This window comes from Gekko japonicus, unplaced genomic scaffold (assembly GCF_001447785.1).
Source record: "Gekko japonicus isolate JY-2015 unplaced genomic scaffold, Gekko_japonicus_V1.1 scaffold3188, whole genome shotgun sequence".
Classification (NCBI taxonomy): Eukaryota; Metazoa; Chordata; class Lepidosauria; order Squamata; family Gekkonidae; genus Gekko; species Gekko japonicus.
In genome coordinates, this window is record NW_015172108.1 from 122,617 (window position 1) to 142,812 (window position 20,196).

At 47.6% G+C, this 20,196-nt stretch overlaps 1 protein-coding gene across 1 annotated transcript in view; it reads left to right on the forward strand.

The window, feature by feature from the left end:
• The window catches only part of LOC107118597 (ankyrin-3), a gene marked incomplete at its 3' end in the record, with an annotated part of 148,019 nt that overhangs the window by 94,407 nt on the left and 33,416 nt on the right, over window positions 1-20,196 (forward strand). The window contains exons 15-17 of the mRNA XM_015420959.1: window positions 831-929; window positions 5,263-5,460; window positions 12,469-12,567. Of these exons, the coding sequence (XP_015276445.1) occupies window positions 831-929; window positions 5,263-5,460; window positions 12,469-12,567 (396 nt within the window). The remainder of the gene's footprint in view (window positions 1-830; window positions 930-5,262; window positions 5,461-12,468; window positions 12,568-20,196) is intronic.

The window sequence follows — 20,196 nt, forward strand, 5'->3', positions numbered from 1 at the left end:
TAAAAACAATAATAATAACAATAATAATAGTAATAACAATAAAAAACAATAATAATAAAAACCAACAACAACAACAACAACAACAACAACAACAACAACAATAATAATAATAATATCATCATCTTCCAGGAGACGACTGTGCTCAGAGAACTGAGTTTCACCAGGATACACAATATTTACTTGGAAATCAGAATTCCTTAAGCAGACTTGAAATACCCAGTCAGTAAAACCATTCCTGGAATGTACCATTTCAGAAGGTGGTTGGGGGAATTCCATCACTGAATTGCTTTCCTTAATTTTTAAAAGAACCTTCTGCACGCAGCAGAGCGACTCATGATTGAGAAGATTAGATGAGAAGCCCTTGTCTTTGGGGTCCTAATTTTCAGACTGAAGGAAGATTTTCATACGGCGCGTTCTGTATTCGATGGAATCCCCCCCACCTTCATTCTGAAAGTGATAAAGTCCAGGAAGGGTTGTACCATGTGATCGATCAGAATGCATTTGGCTCTTGAGGAACAAGTGTATGAACCCTGAGTTAACATTTCTCATAGCTGACCAGTTTTGGAGGTCAACGTTGAGGGCAACGGTTGTTACTGAAACTAGCCAAGGTCTGCTGCCTCTTAATATGTGTAAGAGAGGACATTCATCCCACAAGTCAAGAATTTCATGTTGTGCTGTGTGTGTTTGTGGTTTGTTTTTTTCCTTCATTCCAAAACTTCTGTTAATGCCACTGTAAATCTCACCAAACCTAGTTTAACCTAATTCTCCTAGCATTTCATGTCAGGTGGTTATTTTCTAACAATGCCTGTTTGTTCTGCATGTGTTTTTAGAGTGGTTTAACTCCACTGCATGTCGCGGCACATTACGATAATCAGAAAGTGGCGCTTCTGCTCTTGGACCAGGGAGCCTCACCTCACGCCTCCGCAAAGGTACCAGTCCTTGCTGTTTAGGAATCCGGGGACCGGCCCATTTATTTGCATGAAGCCACTTCCTGTGCGGCCGAGCCGTCTGTCTTCCTTTCGGCATGTTGCCGTGCACCTTACTGGTTCTGCTCAGGAATGTCTTAATCGCCCAGAGAAGGAGGTAGAAGTTATTAAAGAAAGATTTAGTGCTGGGAGGAGCTACTTTGCTGAAATAGCCTCCTTGGCGGGTCGGAGTTGTAACCAGAAGGTTGTATCATGGTCATCTGATACTCCCAGAGAAAGTGCCCACCCCCCCAGGCCATGGAAATGCCTTCTTTTGAAACAAAGCCAGTTCACAAGATGGATTAAAAACTCCCCAACAATTAGGATGTTTAATTGGGAAGAATGATAATTACACCCCAAATGTAATATGTTGGCAGTAGTACAAAACCGAAATGCTGTAACCTAAAATCAGCCCAACAGCTTGTTGACATAACTACTGTGTCAAAGAAAACAAGGTGAGCCTTATTGAGGAGAGAACTTCATAGACCGTCTGGAAGCGTGTGATGCTTTGGAGACTCCCTTAAGTCCTTATGGTAGCTAAGAAGAGAGCTCTTGCTGAGAATTCTTTGTGTATAGGGACCTTGCACTAATACTCTAGGGGTTCACACACCTTGGGCGAAGCTGGCGAGCGAGACTTCAGGGAGACGTATGGCGTTTTCACACACACCAAATAACGCACTTTTGATGTACTTTGCTACTGGATTTTACTGTGCGAAATGGCAAAATCTACTTGCAAACAATCACTGAAGTGGATTGAAACTGTATTATTTTGCATGTGTGAAAGCACCCTTACTCTGGGTCGGAGGGCATTCCTTACAGAGTTTTACAGCATCAGGGAGATCGTGCGTTCACGCAAGAAGGTATGATTCTGTCTTACACTGGCTCTGAATATCGGTCCAAATAGCTCAGTATCGTCTGATCTGACTGGCCGCGCCACTCTTGCGGCAGAGAAAGATCTCTCTCCTGCCATTTCCTACCTGAGATCCTTTTTACCTGGAGATGTTGGGGATTGCACCAGGACCTTTGGTGTGCAAAGCCCTGCGGTTCAACCGTGGCCAAGTCTCCACAATTAGTTCATTCACTTCTCCCCACTTCTGATTAAACTGGGGGCCCGCTGTTCTTTTCGCTCCCTCCCTCCCCTGGGATTTCTGCCCAAGGGTGAAATGTCCTCTGGAGAGGCTCATAGACAGCTTGCCTTTTATGAATACTTTGTCCTTAATGCCCGTGTCAGGGGGAAAGGAAGATAAGCAGAACAGGTAAGATCCTTGCATGGTTGTTTGTGTGGTTGTGGTTGTTTTCACTAACATCTACATGGAATCATTAACATATGTGGACTGTGTAGACATTTAAAACTTGAGGCAGAGAATGCCCTCAACAGACTGTATTTCAGAGTCAATCTGGCCAAAGCATAGTCAAGGCATTCTACTTATGGAGTGGTTATTGGAGCTTTGTGCTTGAAAAAGACCAGATCCCAGAAACTGATAATCGGAGCCAGCGGAAAGTATATATGAAATGCCTCCTAGCATTTTATTTTTTTACAGTACTATCCTAGGCATGCATACTCAAAAGTTAACCTCCTTAGTAAGGTGCGCATGGGATCGCAGCCTTAATCTGCTCAGTGTCAAACACTTAAGCCAGGTGACATAGTTTTAAGTAACATGTAAGGCATGCTCTGAAATGACTCCAAAATGTTTTAAATGAAATTTCCCCATGGCAGTCTAACACCAGCCTCTGCAAGCGAGCCCAGAGAAGAAGAGGCTCAGCAGGAAAATCCTCTTTTGAAAGTTGCTTGGGGCTTGACGTTAGATAAATCTGATGGGGAAGAGAGCGGTGTCATGAAACTGACCATCAAGAAAACCCTTCTCATACAGGAACTGACACGCAGAAGGCAGAGTCGCATGGGCTCCTTATGAGATGGTGCCACATGTGTTGTCTGAGTTAGGGGGTGAAGGAATAGCAATTTCATAAGCTTCTTAAAGCTTTCAGAAACTTGATTTCAGACCAAGAAGCCTTAGGGAGCCATTGCTAGAACCTGGTGGTGCCAAGAGAGCCGGTTTGGTTCAGTGGCTAGGATGGTCGTCCTGGGTCTGAGAAATCCAGATGCAAATCCAAGTGGAGTTGCTGCAGAAACGATAATTAGCGAGTGAGGCAACTGAGCCTGGAGGGAACAGAACAGATAACATGTCGTTCCGGAGCCCAGTTCTTCCCGCCGCCACCTTTAAAGGCCGGACTGAAGTAAAACAGTTGGCAGGTTCCTTCCTTTCTTGCAGGTCTCCATATTCCCAGTCCCAGCTGGCTGAGGGCTAGGGCTTGTACATTCTTCTCTGCTTCCAAGGATATTCCCGGGCAGCATACATGCGGGGCTTTTAGCATGGGAGAGTTGGGCAGGATTGGGTGAAGATCGAAGGCATTTCCTGGTATTTTTCTGCAAGGGAAGAGTTGAGTTGTACTGTGAATACTGAGATTGTCTGCTGCCCCCCTCTCCTTCCCAATTGGCCCCCCCGGGTGGTGTGTGTGCAGTCATCCCATGCACGGGAGTGATTAGGATACAGAAGGATGGCTCAAATGCAGGCCAAATCGGTCATCGGGTTGTATTTTTGGTGTCATTAACAGTAAAGCCAAATAGGCCATGAAGTATAGCTGAGCTACCGAGATAGCACTGATTTTTATTTTAATTCTGGACAACACATATCCCACTTTCTAAGATGTGTTTTAACGACTTCGTTGAGGGGTCCCGAATCCGCACGGAGAAAGTTCCTTTCGGCTTGCCTTCCGGCGGATGATTAAAAGCATAGATGTCAGATTCTTTAGCAAGAGCAGAGAGGAAAGAGATCGTGGAGGGCGATCTTAATAGAAGCTGTGGGCCACCGACTGTGTAGTGAAAAGGAAAGGCAAATCAGTATCCATACAGGAAGCTCAAAGCGGCGGCCAGAGCCTTTGTGTATGGGGGAAATACGCCTTCACTCAGCCTTAGGAGGTGAACCAGGCTGACTTCGAAACCCTTTAGCACCGCAGCGCAGTGGCTTGAAATAATGCAGCCGCTTAAGTGCCGTCTTTATAGAGGGGACCGAACGTTGACCTAGTTTAATGTTGAAAGACTCGAAGCTGACACGGAGCATGCCCCCCTTCAGGGGGAGCGGGGTTTCCACTTGCCCCCGGTGCCAGCGGCTTTCCAAAGCCAAAGCCTCCAGAAATGATAAAATTACCGACTTGAAAGAGAACCAGGGAATTAGATATCGGGTCACTTGGTTCGCTTGTTCGCCAAGCAAATGAGCTAGCAGCTGCCACTTTGGCATTCCGGTGCCAGCCAAGGGGCTTCCTAAAAGATGTTTTCCAGTGAGCAGGCTGCGGAAGGGAACCAAACCGAGCGTCAGGACTGGAATTCATGGCGGCCCCCTCCCCTCACAGCCTTGGGCCGTGTGTCGTGCAAGCAGCTGCAAATTTATACGGGGATGGCAGAAGAGTTCCTGTTCCTCTTAGACATTCGGCCCGATCAGTCAATCTGTGCTCTTGCTGAGACTGAAATGGTCTCTCACAACGAGTGTCGTTCTCTGTCTTCTTCTCTTCTGACTTCCTCTTAGTACTTTTTGACTTGATCTGTGAGAACAATGCTGAAAAAAATGTCTTATTTAAGTTCAGTAGCTCCTTTAGACACCAGCAAGGTTTTCGTGGTGTGAACGTTCGAGAGTCAAAATTCCCTCCGTCAAACTGGCACGTGTTGACTCTCGAACAGCCATTACCCCAAAAATCTTGGACGTCTCTAAGGGACTGTTGGACTCAAACCTAGCTCTTCTACTGCCGACCACACGGCTGTCCTCTGAGATGATTTATTTAAACCATTTGTATGCCACGTCCAGGTTTCCCTCTAAGCTGAGTTAGTGTGAGCACGTATTTCTCTTCCCTCAGGAAGGATTGATCCAGAGCAAACTCATTGATGCAGCAGCCAAATCACTCGCTCACAACTTTAATGCCAGTAGCTCACAAAATAGAAATTTTTTCCTCTCAAGACTCCACAGCTTAGAGGGAACACTGGCCACATTTTCACTCAAAGTAGGTCCCCAAGGTGGGGGGAGGGGGCCTGTCACTGCAATGAAGCCTGGATCTTAGGAACAGCTGGTAGCCGTCTTCCCACAGTCCCCTCCCTTCCACTGACTCAGAATTTAAAAACAAGGATCCCCCCCTCCCCCCAGTATCTGGGTGTGCATTATTAAAGAAATCCAGTCGTACCTGAGGTGTGAAGAAAAGTCCGCATCTTTTGGGTGGGCGAGCTGATCACTCAAATGTTTTCTGTTGACAGAACGGTTACACGCCCCTGCACATTGCTGCCAAGAAGAGCCAGATGGATATCGCAACCACGCTGCTGGAATATGGTGCTGATGCCAATGCCGTCACCAGGCAGGGCATCGCCCCTGTGCACCTGGCCTCCCAAGAGGGCCACGTAGACATGGTGTCATTACTTCTAACCAGGAATGCTAATGTGAACCTAAGCAACAAGGTAAGTTGGCTTCCTTCGGTGCTCTCAGGGGCCCTGTTGAATGACAACAAGCCATTTCCCCGTCATCTGTCCTCTGAAGATCTGTTGTAATTCCCAGGAGATCTCCGGGCCCCACATAGAGCCAACCAGACACATGGCAAATGATCCTACCCAGCAAGGTGGGGGGGAAGGGTAAAGAGTGTGCATATCATCTCCCTTATATATAAAAGCCGAATGGTGGTGGCACTTCTCTAGAACATTCCACACGCTCCGGAATTGGTTGGCGCCCTGGTGTGTCACTCAGAATCTGTCCCTATCCACTGGCTGCATTGCTTGAGTCTCGCCTTCAACAATCTAAACAGTTTGCTGTTCCTCTCCCCCCCATAGCCAGTTAGAACACAGAGGTTATTTGCATATGCAGCCTCATTGGCCTTTGCCTCGGAACACAGAGGTCATTTGCATATGCGACTTGATTGGCTTTTGCCTCTAACATTCTAAACAGTTTGCTGTTCTGAGGTAAAATGTGTCCAATCTCCAGGTGAGGGCTGGAGATCACTCAGAATTACAACTGCTTTCCAGATGGCAGAGATCAGTTCCCCTGGAGAAAATGGTGAGCTCTGTATCCTTATATGCTGCTGACGTGGCCCCCGTATGACAGCCAATGTGACATAGCAGTCAGGGCTTCAGAGCATGGGAGAGGCTGCAGGTGTGTGGGGGGTGGAAAGCTGAAGAGTGAGAGGGAAATAAAGGTAAGTTGATGATTGGCTGGGAAGGATATAGGGTTGCCAACTCCAGGTGGGAAATTCCTGGAGATGTGAGGGATGGAGCCTGGAGAGGGTGAGGTTTCAGGAGGTGTGGGACCTTGGACAGGTACAAAGCCATAGACTCCACCCTCCAAACCAACTATTCCCTTCTGGGGAACCATCGTTGCCAAGCTCCATGTGAGGACTGGCGATCAGTCAAAATTACAACTGTTCTTTAGGTAGCAGAGATCAGTTCCTCTGGAGAAAATGGTGGACAATGTCATTATACCCTGCTGAGGTCGCCACAGCAAATTGACACTGAGTGTCCAAGGCTGGGGCACCCACCCAGAGCCTCTTTCTAGAGATCGTTGTATTTATTTTCACAACGGGCCTTTTTCCTAGTTCTACATATTTGTGTTTGTGTATACAAGCATAGACAGAGATGCAATTAGGTATTAATCAGACTCATGGAGGTGAGGTGAGGTGAGGTGGGCCTCTGAGTGGAATTCAGCGGCCACTGTCCCACTGCTCTGCCACACACAGAATATATCCACATTTGAAAAGCTGAGCACTGATCCACAGAGAAGAAAAACAAAACATGTTGACAGCTAATGAAATGGGAGGAGGGAATCTGTCTTCTTTAACGATTTGAGAAGCATAACAGGTTGTTGAATCTGTACTGCATATTTTACCATAAGAGAACATCTTGGGGGGGGGGGGCAATGTCATAGGATGATGGGTCAAATGATATCTTTTTTGGGGGATGGGACTTTTTCCTGTTATGGGGCTAATTTGTGTTCAGCGTGCCAACATAGGTAGTCACAAGGATTCTCAAAACAGGGGGAAATTATAGGTAAATGTGTTTGGTATTATTATAGGTAAATGTGAAAAAATGGAAACAGTAGCAGTGTGTTACTCTTTCTTTACACCAACCTGAAGGACCCCCAGTGGAGGGGTGGGGTCCCCTAGTGTCAGGCCTCACCTTCCTGCCACCAATCAGCTGGCTGGCGTAGGGAACTTACCCCCCAAAAGAGGGGAATTCCTCCCACGTGCAGTGATGTGTCTATGGCTGATACATGGTACTGCCTTGTAGAAGAGGCCAAGCTGCTAGGGGCTACAAAGAAGTCCTGAGTGTAAAAAGCTGTGCTGAGCAGTTATTCCTACCTGGGGTAAAAAGGAATGAGAGGTGCAAATTGCAAGGAGACCCATAGCCACCAGAACTGTGCCAGGTTTTTAGGACAGGTTGTTGGCAGTTGGCAGTGCCATTCTAAGCCCTTCCAAGAAGAGTCTTGCTCTGCTTAGATGGCACTCTGAGTCTCTCTCAAGGCATCTCTGAAGAAGTGAGAGAACCTCAGAGTGAATTTAAGGGAAACGGCACCTTGGAACATAGTTGGCATGATGTTTCGCATTTACATTGTAGGTGAATGATCTGGAAGTCTCTTCCATCGACCTCTCTTTGTGTTTTATTCATGCATGCTCTAGCTTTAATTTCCCAGTGGTCTGGTAAATAGTGTGTGCAAGTATAAATTCTCTTGCAGAATGTTCATGAACATTCCATCTGCACGCATAGGGACTGACGGCTTTAAAAACAGTATTCAGGCCACTTTCCAGCCAACCAGATCATTTTGAACACACACACATACCAAGCCTTACCTGGTGGCATGGCTGAATGGTTTCGGAAAACTAATTGCTTTAGAACAGGGATACTCTCATGTGGCTCTTCTGAGCAACCTTCCCCAGTGTGGCACCCACCCCGTGGTTCAGGAAAGTGTGCAAGTCCCTTTCCCGGTAGGGCCTGTGGTTGGCTATTGGTTCCTTCCTTGGAGCAACTGCTGCCAGAGGAAAAGAAAAGCCACAAAATTCTCCAAGGTGCATGGGCAGGTGCTGGGGATGGAATTAAATGTGGCTCCTTTGGTTAATGGTGGCTGCAAATGTGCCTCTCCACAACCTGCAGAATGAGGAGCACTGCATTAGAATATCTGTGCTACATTAAGTTTATGCGCACACACACACAACTGCTTCTGTTTCCTGGCAGCCAGCGCACAGTGTTGTTTTGGGGACAAATGAGATGAGACTTGCAGTGCTTTTTGTACACCGAAAATAAGTACACGCAATCTCTCTCCTCCCTCTTAGTCTCTCTCACTCTTTGTGTGTGTGTGTGTGTAAGCCAGCTGATTGGCTTCTGTCACATCTGGTCACTTCCATGACATATGGAGGACCAAACATATTACAGAAGTGACTCAAGTGACTTCTGGTTTAATAGCGAATTTTATTTATTTATTTATTTCATTAAACTTATAGCCAGCCCGCCCTCCCCACTGTAGGCTCAGGGCGGGTACCCACATATATGTATCTGCAGTTAAGGCAGATTTACAATTAAAAAAAAAAAAACATATTACAATCATCAATTTAAAATCCATAAAATTGTCATCCTTATTTCACTGAAAAGAAACATCAGCATTAAGACGGGAAGAGATGTGCTGCTGGGAGAGTGAAGGAAGAGCTGCGATGCCACCCTAAAAGAAGCATCAGATGCAAAAAACCCCAAAGCCCTCCTGGTGTGGGAGGCAGTGGCGACAGTGGATGGCAGGGAAGGGGAAGAGGAGGACCCCAGCCACTTAAAGCTCTTCCTGGCCGCAGGAGGAGGGGCTAGAGAATAAATATGGAGAGGGCCCCCCGGCTCTTTTTGTAGCAGGAACTCATTTGCATATTAGGCCACACACCCCTAATGTAGCCAATCCTCCAAGAGCTTACAGAGCTCTTCTTACAGGGGCTACTGTAAGCTCTTGAAGGATTGAAAAAAAAAAAACATATTACAATCATCAATTTAAAATCCATAAAATTGTCATCCTTATTTCACTGAAAAGAAACATCAGCATTAAGACGGGAAGAGATGTGCTGCTGGGAGAGTGAAGGAAGAGCTGCGATGCCACCCTAAAAGAAGCATCAGATGCAAAAAACCCCAAAGCCCTCCTGGTGTGGGAGGCAGTGGCGACAGTGGATGGCAGGGAAGGGGAAGAGGAGGGTGTTAAGCTCCAGCTAGCCTTGTTAAAGAGTAGCTTTATTAAAAAGCAGAATGCTGAATTAAACAAGTTCTGGTTGGATCCAGTGAAGTCATGCAGTTTCTTGTTAATTAATGGAAATGAGAAGCAGACTGGTAGGGGGAGGAGATCAGTACAGGAACCAGTTTGGTGTCGTGGTTAAGTGAGCAGACTCTAATCCGGGAGAACCGGGTTTGATTCCCCACTCCTCCACTTGCACCTGTTGGATGACCTTGGGCAAGCCATGGTTCTGATAAGAGCTGTTCGTGAAAAAAGAGCAGTTTCTGTCAAGAGCTCTCTCAGCCCCACCTCCCTCACAGGGTGTCTGTTGTGGGGAGGGGAAGGGAAAGGAGTTGGTAAGACATGCTGAGACACCTTTGGGTAGTGAAAGGCGGGGTATAAATCCAATCTCCTCCTCTTCTTCTTCTTCTGCCCACTTGGTTCTGTAGCATCCCTCTTCAAGCCCCAGCCCTGACTAGGCAGGAACGTGGTCAGGGTACATCCAGGCTGGCTGGCTCGTTTTTATACAGTTGCTAAATCTTGGCACAAATATGCATTCGCTTGCCTGTTTGTGTTTTACAGGGGTTTTTTTTGGGGGGGGGGGTTATACCTGAGCTGGCTTAAAAGGGGAAGGTGTTGATGTTTGGGTGACCTTAATTTGGACACGTTAGGGTGAGGGGAGGGGCAGGAGGTAGAAAGCCAAGTTTCAAGTCGAAATGTCATTGCTGGGGAAAGGAGGGAGAGAAGGGCTTGCAGTTTTCCCCCAAATGACATTCGGATGACTAAGACTGAGCCAGCTCAACTTGGCAGCCGGCCCAGGTCTACAAACCGTGTCAGGTGGGAGCGACCTGGACTCTGTTCCGATTAACAGGAAGGGGTCTGGGGCTGTGGGAGAGAAGTGCTCCATCAACGGGTTTACGTCTGAAGCCCGTCACTTCAGTAATCGGCCCCTTGCTGCTCCGTCACCTGTGCTGAGTGAGCAGAAAGAAAGAGCCCCAGGGGAGTGTGTCAAGGTGAGACACTAAGCATCTGTCCAAAGTGTGGCCCCCGCCTTCCCCCCAGTCACGCGGTTCCCAAAAATCTCCCCCTCGTCGCCAGAGTTTTTCCTTGCAGCCTTAGAAAAAGTAACTTCGGCTGATGCCTCTTGTGTTTCAGCAAAACATTAAAGGATGGGTTTTATAGTTTCATGGAGCTGCGGTGGCTCAAGTGGTTAAGACGCTGAACTGCAGGCTGTGGAAGGCCGGTAGTTCAGCAGTTCGAGACCCGGGTGCCGCATGATGGAGTGAGCTCCCGTCTCTATTTCCTGCTCCTGCCAACCTAGCAGTTCGAAAGCAAGAAATTGCAAGTAGATAAATAGGTACCCCTTCAGTGGGAAGGTAACAGCGTTCCATGCGCCTTGGTGTTTAGTCATGTTGGCCACATGACCACAGAAACGTCTTCGGACAGCGCTGGCTCTTTGGCTTTGAAATGGAGATGAGCACCGCAACCCTAGAGTCGGATTCGACTGGCTTTTGAGCAAGGGAACCTTTACCTTTACCTTTATAGTTTCACATGGCCCTTTCAGGACCTTTGTTGCGTCACGTTCTTGCAAGGATCTCGGGTCAGCGTTGGCCCGTCGGTGCAGCTGGGAAGAGGCACGGGATGTGTTTCCCACATACACCTTTTCCAGTACGAATGGCTTCTCCTGTTGAAGAGAGCAGGGAAGGACCTCCCTGTGCCCGAGACCGTGGGGAGCCAAAGCTAGTCAGATGAGACAGGAGCTAGATGGGCCCAGGGGCCTAGCGGCAGGAGGCAGTCTCTCGCCCAGCAGTCATGTGAGATGGTGATTCAGCCAAAGTCCACCCGGTATTATCTGTTTACCATCATCATCATCATCATCATCATCCCTTTTATTGACATACTCAAACATAGTACAAAAATAGAGACAAGCGAAAAGTACAGTTCCAGATTAAGAACAATAGGCTAAGACAGAGAAACTTGGGACCGCATATGGAATACAGTATAAAATAGTAAAGGTAAAGGTTCCCTTGCTCGAAAGCCAGTCGAGTCCGACTCTAGGGTTGCGGTGCTCATCTCCGTTTCAAAGCCGAAGAGCCAGCGCTGTCTGAAGATGTTTCCGTGGTCATGTGACCAAGGCGCACGGAACGCTGTTACCTTCCCACCGAAGTGGTCCCTATTTATCTACTTGCAATTTCTTGCTTTCGAACTGCTAGGTTGGCAGGAGCTGGAACTAGAGATGGGAGCTCACTCCATCATGCGGCACCCGGGTCTCGAACTGCTGAACTCCTGACCTTCCACAGCCTGCAGTTCAGCGTCTTAACCACTTGAGCCACCGCAGCTCCAGTACAGTAGAAAATACTTCCCTTATTAATGCAGTCCAACTACAGACATTCAAAATCATGTCCTTTTGGTATCTAATTCCAGTTCAAATAGCTCGTGTTAAACACTCAAACTCAAATTGCTGGATAAAATGTAAAGAAAAAGGAACTTACCTGCAATGTTCGATGTTCTGCCACAAGGGGAGGGGGGGTGCATTTAAGGCAGCCCCTCCACTACTGCTTGTGGGTGGGTAGTGGGGAAGAGAGTAGGATGTTTTTGCAAAGATAGAAAACCCTCACCTGTTTATATGTACAGAACATGGGCTGAAGAGCAGATACAGATTCGAGAAATGGCAACAGCCTCGTTATGCTGATTTTCAAGAAAGCTGCAGAATTAGGATGAGAATGACGGGTTTAAAGGCCCCAGTCTGGCTATCCCCACTCCACCCAAAGTCACTACAGAGCCTTAGGCAAGCCACTGTCCCCCATTTCCCTGCATGTAATAGAGAGAGAGTAACATTGATCCACCTACCAGGGTGTTGTAAAATAACAGCAGCAGATTATCTCTGTGAGAAACACTATGAGCTGTCAGTCAAGAAACACTAAGTGGGAAAAATATATGGCAATTGACCCTGATTTCTGGTGCTCCTGCATAGCAAAGAAAATGGGGAATAGCCAGAAAAAATAAAACTTCGGGTGTTTATTTTGGATCAGCAGGATAACATGCTGCACTTTATTCAGATGTTGTGCTTAAGGAAGGCAAGTGACCAGCATGGATTTGCTCATTTATAACTGAACATGCTTGAAAAGAGTTCACGACACTCAAACGCCGAGTCGACGACACTCAGAATTCGCTGAACATCTGAAATTGCCTCACGAATTCATCTTCTCTGCAAGAAACTAATTGTCTGCATACTTGACTTACAGAGTGGCCTGACACCGCTCCACCTCGCGGCACAGGAGGACAGAGTCAACGTGGCCGAGGTCCTTGTTAATCAAGGTGCTGTTGTGGATGCACAGACCAAGGTATGTTTGAACACTCATTGTGTGCAGGTGTAGGAAAAGGTGTAGGAAAAGGTATAGGAAAAGAGAATCCATTGAAACAGACAAAAAAAAATTCCCAATTTGGAAATCATTTCACGGCGGTCTGCAGTGCCACCCACACAAATAGCATTCACACGGTCTTAACAAATTGGCACAAAGAAGGGAACGCTTGTGTGCAACCAGGCTCTGGAAATGGTTCTGGAGAACTTTGGCATCACTGCACATCTTCTTGAATGTGTTGCTTTTCAATGGAGCCAGCACCAGGGCTTTTTTTGTAGAAAAAGCCCAGCAGGAACTCATTAGCATAATAGGCCACACCCAATAGCAGAAACCCATTAGCATTTTAGGCCACACCCCTGACAGCACCACTCATTAGCATATTAGGCCGCCCCCACATGTTACCAGAAGTGTGCTCATCCAGCCACACCCACCTTTTGCTTCTTATTCTGTTTACCTTGTTTGTTGTCAAAACCCTGGGTTTTTTTTGGAGCAGGAACGTCTTTGCATGTTAGGCCACACACCCCTAATGTAGCCAAGCCTAATGAGTTTCTGCTGTTGGGTGTGGCCTATTATGCTAATGAGTTCCTGCTGGGCGTGGCCAACTCGGGAGCCAGCCGGAACTCCATTCCTGTGCGTTCCTGCCCAAAAATAGCCCTAGCCAGCACACATATTCAGCAGCAGATCCTGAATTCTAATTTGTGGTGTGGGGGGAAACGCATGCATCTTCTCCTCTGCTCTAATCAAGCCAATTACAGTGTGTGCTGTATCTCTGCATCCTGACTCCCTTCTTTGCAACACCCGTGTTCTGACTGAGATAGAAGGACTCAGACCTCCATCTCAACTTGGATCCGATGAAGGGAGCTTTGACTCTCAAAAGCTGATACCCTGAAAGCAGGGGTCATTTCGTAGAAAAAGAGCTAGGGGAACTCATTAGCATAACTCATTAGCATATGCCACACCCCCTGACATCAAGGGCCCGGCGGTGGACCTGCAAGGCCAGCGGGAGTGTGAGGAAGCCCCGCCAAGGCCCTCCCTGGCCCCAGGCAGGCAGGGGTGGGGAGAGGCGGGGAGGAAGCAACTTACCCTCCCTCTTCTCCTGCCTCCTCCTGGCTGAATGAGGGCTGGAAGCGGGGCGGCCGGAAGCAGGGGGCGGGGCTTCGTCATGTGCCCCGCCCCCCTGCACCTCACCCGGGGGAACTGAGTTCCCCCCCGAAATGACCTCTGCCTGAAAGGTTTATTGGACTCTAAGGTGCTACTGCCCTAGAATCTAGCTCAGGGGTGTTGAACTCATTTGTTATGAGGGCCGGATTTGACATAAATGAGACCTTGTTGGGCTGGGCCGTGTGTGTCATAAAATGCAATGCCAGGTAGTGGAGATATAAACTTTATAAAGGACACAAACACAAAGGTGTTTTTTTTTTACTTAAAATAAAAACATGCTTAAAACCATTAGCACTCTTGCTATATTTTGTTTATTTGACAGTGTCTGATAACTGACACCTCTTGCTCTGAATTATTGCATCAAAACGTCTGTGCTGCTGCAATCCTGAGTGTGCTGTTCAGGTGTGTATCTGTAAGCTGCAAGCTGCAAACCTGCAGCAGCAGAACTGGAAGAAGAAGCAGAAGACAGCCAGTTCCACTGCGGGCCTGATAGAAGCCCTCCGGGGGCCTAATCCAGCCCCCGGGCCACATGTTTGACACCCCTGGTCTAGCTGTTTTATATGCACAGAATCATAGAGTTAGAAGGGGCCATTCACCAGCCTCAGATCAGCATTTTCATTGCTCTTTGGTTGCTGCATATCATGAGGAACTCGAGAAGGTCCTTGCCTGGCCCTCAACAGCAAGTCCAGCTCTGGGGTTCCAAGACCAGCAGCATGTGTAGGATTTGTTTAGGGACAGAGACTGCGGCTCCTGACTCTGGCAGTGTAGCAGATGGCCGTGCCTGTCCTGTCTAGTCTGACATGGTAATGAACGAGTTGTCAAACGCTTGAACTATGGCAGTGGAGAAAAGCACTCTGCAGTAATAATTACCTGCCCTTGTCCTCTTATCAAAGGTTAGGAAGCAGATTATTGACTCATAAAACTCAGTGACACTGCTGTTACCCTGCAGTAGCAAAATCCAGAGGTGGAGAGGGAGGACAAATACCTTAGTCATGCCAGATGACTTCACGTTGCACCGCAAGTAAAGTGTCGTGATCCGTTTTGTGACTATAACTATCTCGAGTCAACCCTGCCCCTCTCTCTGTGGATCTATGTAGGCTGAAACTTTTAATCGGCTAATGTGTGGCTTTATGTTTGTTTGTTTATTGAAGAGGAAGAAGAAGAGATTGGATTTATACCCCACCCTTCACTACCCAAAGGTGTCTCAGAGCGGCTTACAAACTCCTTTCCCTTCCCCTCCCCGCAACAGACACCCTGTGAGGTAGGTGGGGCTGAGAGAGCTCTGAGAGAAACTGCTCTTTTTCAAGAAGAGCTCTTGTCAGAACTATGGCTTGCCCAAGGTCATCCAGCAGCTGCAAGTGGAGGAGTGGGGAATCAAACCTCGTTCTCCCAGATTAGAGTCCGCGCACTTAACCACTACACCAAACTGGCTGACTGCTTTTATGTCCTGGCTTCTCCATTGGACACCGAAAGCATTCTCCTCTCCTCCACTGATTCTCAGACAACAATCCTGTCAATGTAGGCTGGGCTGAGAGAATGTGACTGGCCTAAGGTCACCCAGCAAGCTTGGTGTAGTGGTTAAGTGCGCGGACTCTAATCTGGGAGAACTGGGTTTGATTCCCCACTCCTCCACTTGCACCTGGCTGGATGACCTTGGGCAAGCCGTAGCTCTGATAAGAGCTGTTCTTGAAAATGAGCAGTTTCTGTCAGAGCTCTCTCAGCCCCACCTCCCTCCCAGGGTGCCTGTTGTGGGGAGGGGAAGGGAAAGGAGTTTGTAAGCCGCTCTGAGACACCTTTGGGTAGTGAAGGGCGGGGTATAAATCCAATCTCTTCTCTTCTTCTTTTACCTCACAGGGTGTCTGTTGTGGGGAGGGAAAGGGGAAGGACTTTGTCAGCCGCTCTGAGACTCCTTTGGGTAGTGAAGGGCGGGGTATAAATCCAATTTCTTCTTCTTCTTCTTCTTCTTCTTCTTCTTCTTCTTCTTCTTCCATGGCAGGCTGAGGACTTGAACCTGGGTCTCCCAGATCCTAGTCCAACACTCTAATGAGAGCCAGCTTGGTATAGTGGTTAAGAGCGGCACTCTCTAATCTGGAGAACCGGGTTTGATTCCCCACTCCTCCTCCACAGGAAGCCAGCTGGGTGGCCTTGGGTCAGTCACAGTTCTCTCAGAACTCTCTCAGCCCCACCTACCTCACAGGGTGTCTGTTGTGAATCGAAGAAGGAAAGGCAATTGTAAGCCACGCCGAGACTCCTTCGGGTAGTGAAGGGTGGGGTATAAAACCAATTCTACTTCCTCCTTCTTCTCCTCCTCCTCCTCCTGTTCTTCTTCTTCTTCTACTTCTTCTTCTTCCCAGGTTGATTCCAATGCCCATTTACTGTGGGAGTCTCCCCCATTGATCTCAGTGGGTCTGACGTCTGACTAAGAGGGGATGCATTCGAACAGCAAAGCTTTTCATTGATTAATTAATGGAGGCAGATTTTAATTGGCGAGGCAGCAAATGGGAGTGCAAGTGTGGGACTTCTTTAAAGACTGTTTTCATCCTGGTGTATAAAAAATGACAAAGACACCACTGAATTGGACTTTCCCTCTTTACAGCGAGCAACAGCTTTTGCTTATTAAACTGTAATTAATAATTAATACTAATATATCAAAACGTCACCTATACTGAGGTATGGGGATACAAATACACACTTGATCTGTCAGTTAAAAGTGTTTGCTTTTAAAATTGGTTGATTGTATAGTTTTGTAGATTGTACCTTTTTAGTTTAGTGTGTCACTTTGGAGATGAGTCAGGTAGAGACGTAACGAATACCCTTACAGAATGATGGTATGGCGATATCATTAATTGAGAGGATTAATCATCTTAAAAATGCTTTCATCCTTTAAACCACTATGTTTATATCATCATATAAATAAAAGTATAAAATATGGAATATGAAAACATTGGATAAACTATAAATATTGAGTGAATAAATCATGAATGTGTGAATACACTCACATACTATTCAGTATTTATATTGTTATCTATATGCAGATATTCTGGATGTACATCGTCGTTAAAGGCTAAAAGAGGGATTATGTAGGCAAGGTTTAGGTATCAGTGTTCCCTCTAAGCTGAGTTAGTGTGAGCTAGCTCACAGTTTTGTAGCCTTCAGCTCACCAATTTTTGTCTTCGCTCAGGAAGGATGGCTCCAGAGCCAACTAATTGATGCAGTCGGCAAATTGCTCGCTCACAACTTTAATGCGAGTAGCTCACAAAGCAGAATTTTTGCTCACAGCTTAGAGGGAGCATTGCTTACCTTCACAGGCAGCATATATGCTATACCTGCAAATTCTGATTCATACGGAAGGCTGTGTACATGGTAGGGATCTGAGCTGGCGGCTTGTCCTTCTGTGTAACCTACATGCCCAGCCTGTGTACATGGCTAACCTGCTCTCCATTGACCAGAACCTTAGTTTGCCAAGCGACATCTTCTCTAGCCCTGACCAAGATGGCCCAGGCTACCCTGGTCTTGCTCGATCTTGGGAGCTAAGCGGGATGAGCCCTGGTTAGTATTTGGATGAGAGACCACCAAGAAACTCCGACGTTGCTACGCAGAGGCATGCAGTGGCAAAACCACCTCCATTGGTCTCTTGTTTGGAAAACCCAAGAGGTCGTGTTTTGAACATGTTGCATTCCATCTCCTCGTATTTACCCAGGCTTTAGTGGACTTTCACGGAATAAAAAGCATTTCGTTCAGAGGGAAGGGAAGGGAATGTGGAGTTTGAGAGAACATGCATTTTGGATATGCATAGTATGTATTTTTAAAGTGGCTATCTATAGTTATTAAGGCTTACATTCGTGGAGTAGTATGAAAGCTTTGTGGCTGCACAGAGCTCTTAATCAGAAAAGTCGGGTGAAGGATGGCTTCAGTGTAACGCATTGAGGGCAGAACGGGATGCAGACTTCTGCACTTGCACTTCCCGTTGTCTGTGCTTGTTGTTTACATACATTACATACATTAATGCCATCAAGTCGCCACCAACATGGTGACACTCTGCTTGCTTCTTGGTGAGGAAGGAGCTGGTTTGATTAGACTCCTTCAGCATAGGCAGAAATGCTCATTCGCCAGTCTCCCCTCTTTTCCTTTTTATGCTACAAGTATGGAGGGAGAACCCTGAATTTTGGGTTTATGGTCTAGGGTTGCCAGTCCACAGCCAGCAACCTCGGGGAGTGAATAGGGGACGGGGACTGGCGTCCCAGCATCTCCTGGCACGCTGATGTCACTTCCGATAAAAACGGGAAGTGATGTCATGGGATGCTCTAGGAATTACAAAAAAACCCCTCTATGGTAAAATCATATAGCGGGAGACCTGACGACCCTATTACGGTCTCTGGATGCAGTGGAGCCTTCAGTCTGATTGGGGGCCCAGGTGACACCCTGCTTGCTTCTTTAGTGCTCAGCTTTGGGCCTCAAGTTCCAGTAGGAGTGGCACAAGCCGCTTGAGGATCGACCTGAAGGGGAAGATATCCAGGAAGCCTTTAGGGATTTACTGCCAGAAGCATACAGTAATCCGAGTTCCATGGGTCAAATGCTCACTGCTCGCAGCTGAGACATGTCCTTGGGAATATCCGGAGCCTATCTGGATGAGTATGATTAATGTCTCTTGAACTTAGGTTTTCAGGGGCTCAGGTAGATTTTTTTGCTTCCTGAGATCATATAAAACCAGGGATAAATATCCCATAACTCCTGCTAAGAAAGTATCTCAGAACCCATCTATATGTTATGCTTGTCAGAGGCAATCGCTTTGTGCCAGATTTCTCACCACTGCCTCCTAACACATTGCAGCGCATTGGGGGATTCTCTGCTGTGTCATCAGCCACTGTGAAAAATGAGAAAGAGGAGGAGGAGATTGTATTTATACCCTGCCCTTCACTCGGAGTCTCAGAGCAATTCACAATTTACTTCCCCTCCCCACAACAGACACCCTGTGAGGTAGGTGGGGCTGAGGCAGCTCTTTCAAGGACTGCCCTTGAGAGAATGGCTCTGAAAGAACTTGTGACTGACCCAAGGTCACGCCAACTGGCTGCATGTGGAAAAGTGGGGAATCAAACCCAGTTCTCCGGATTAGAGCCTGCCACTCTTAACCACCACACTACTAGTTTCTCCACCCATGATGAGCGTCTTCAGTGGTGTGGGGAATCTCACAGCATGATGACCTTGACTTGTGTGGTGTACTCAGTTTCCCTCAGGACTGTGATTTGGGAGCCAGAAATGTATTTTGCCATGCAAAACGACCTTTTCATATGATCAGGCTCATGACAAGAAATAGTATCCAAGTATCCAAGCTCAGGCGCAGCTTAAAGTTCAAATATATATATATAGTGTATACATGTTACATATATAATCCCAATGAGAGAGAAAACATGATAGTGAAAAAGTCTATCCATGACGCTGGAGTTCTATGAAGTGTAAAGTAATCTGGCCCTGAAAAACAGCCATGTGGGGCTCAATTTGGACTGGGGAAAATAGGGAACTTTTGAACTTCCACCCTTTGCATCTTTGCCCATCTTCTGGGGTGTGACTGGATGGCCTAGATGGGCCCGCAGAGCATGCTTATAAGAACATAAGAAGAGCCCTGCTGGGTCAGAACAGTGGTCCATCTAGTCCAGCATCCTGTCGCACAGAACACTGGGGGGGGGGGATCCTGCCCCTGCGTCTGGGTGCCCAACAACAGGGTAGAGGCCGAGGCCTTCCCCTGATATTGCCTCCTGGCTCTGGGACTCAGAGGCTTAGTACCTCAAGAGCTAGCTGGGGGGCTCAACAAAAATTGGCATCGATGTTAAAGCCTTGTTTCCCCAGACTTCTGAAAGCTCTGCGGTTTTTCCGAGTCAAGATTGAAGGTCACCCAGAGCAGTGATTCAAACAGAGTCAAAGCAGACGACCTCTTGTTTGAGGGCAGGTAATTCTCACACGTTTCTGCATCGAGTGTGATTGTATCATTCAGCCACACTCCTGACGCAGAGGCTCGGCGGGAGGACGAGCCCTCGGAAGAGGTCGATGGGGAGACGGCGTGCCTAGAGCTGCACAGCAACCTCTAATTGTTTTCCTGATGCATCACGCTGGCCGTTTTCTCAGATCCGCATTGGCGTGCCTAGGCACCCAATTTGATTTGACGCAGCGCAATCCTACACGAAGTTACTCGAGTCTAAGACCATGGACCTCAGTGGGACTAAACTTTTGAAGCATGGACGGCTTCAAAAGGGAATTAGATAAGCACAAGAGGGGGACCCGCGATACTCGCGGGGGGGGGAGAAGAGCTCCGTCTCCTCCATCCCCCCCTCAATCTTCCCGAGGCTGCGGTGGCGGCGGCGAGGCCGGTCCTCCCCCCCCGCCCGGCTCCGATGCGGAGGCAGCGGTGGACAGGCCAGTCCTTCCCCCCCCCTTTGCCGGGCTCGGGGGTGGCGA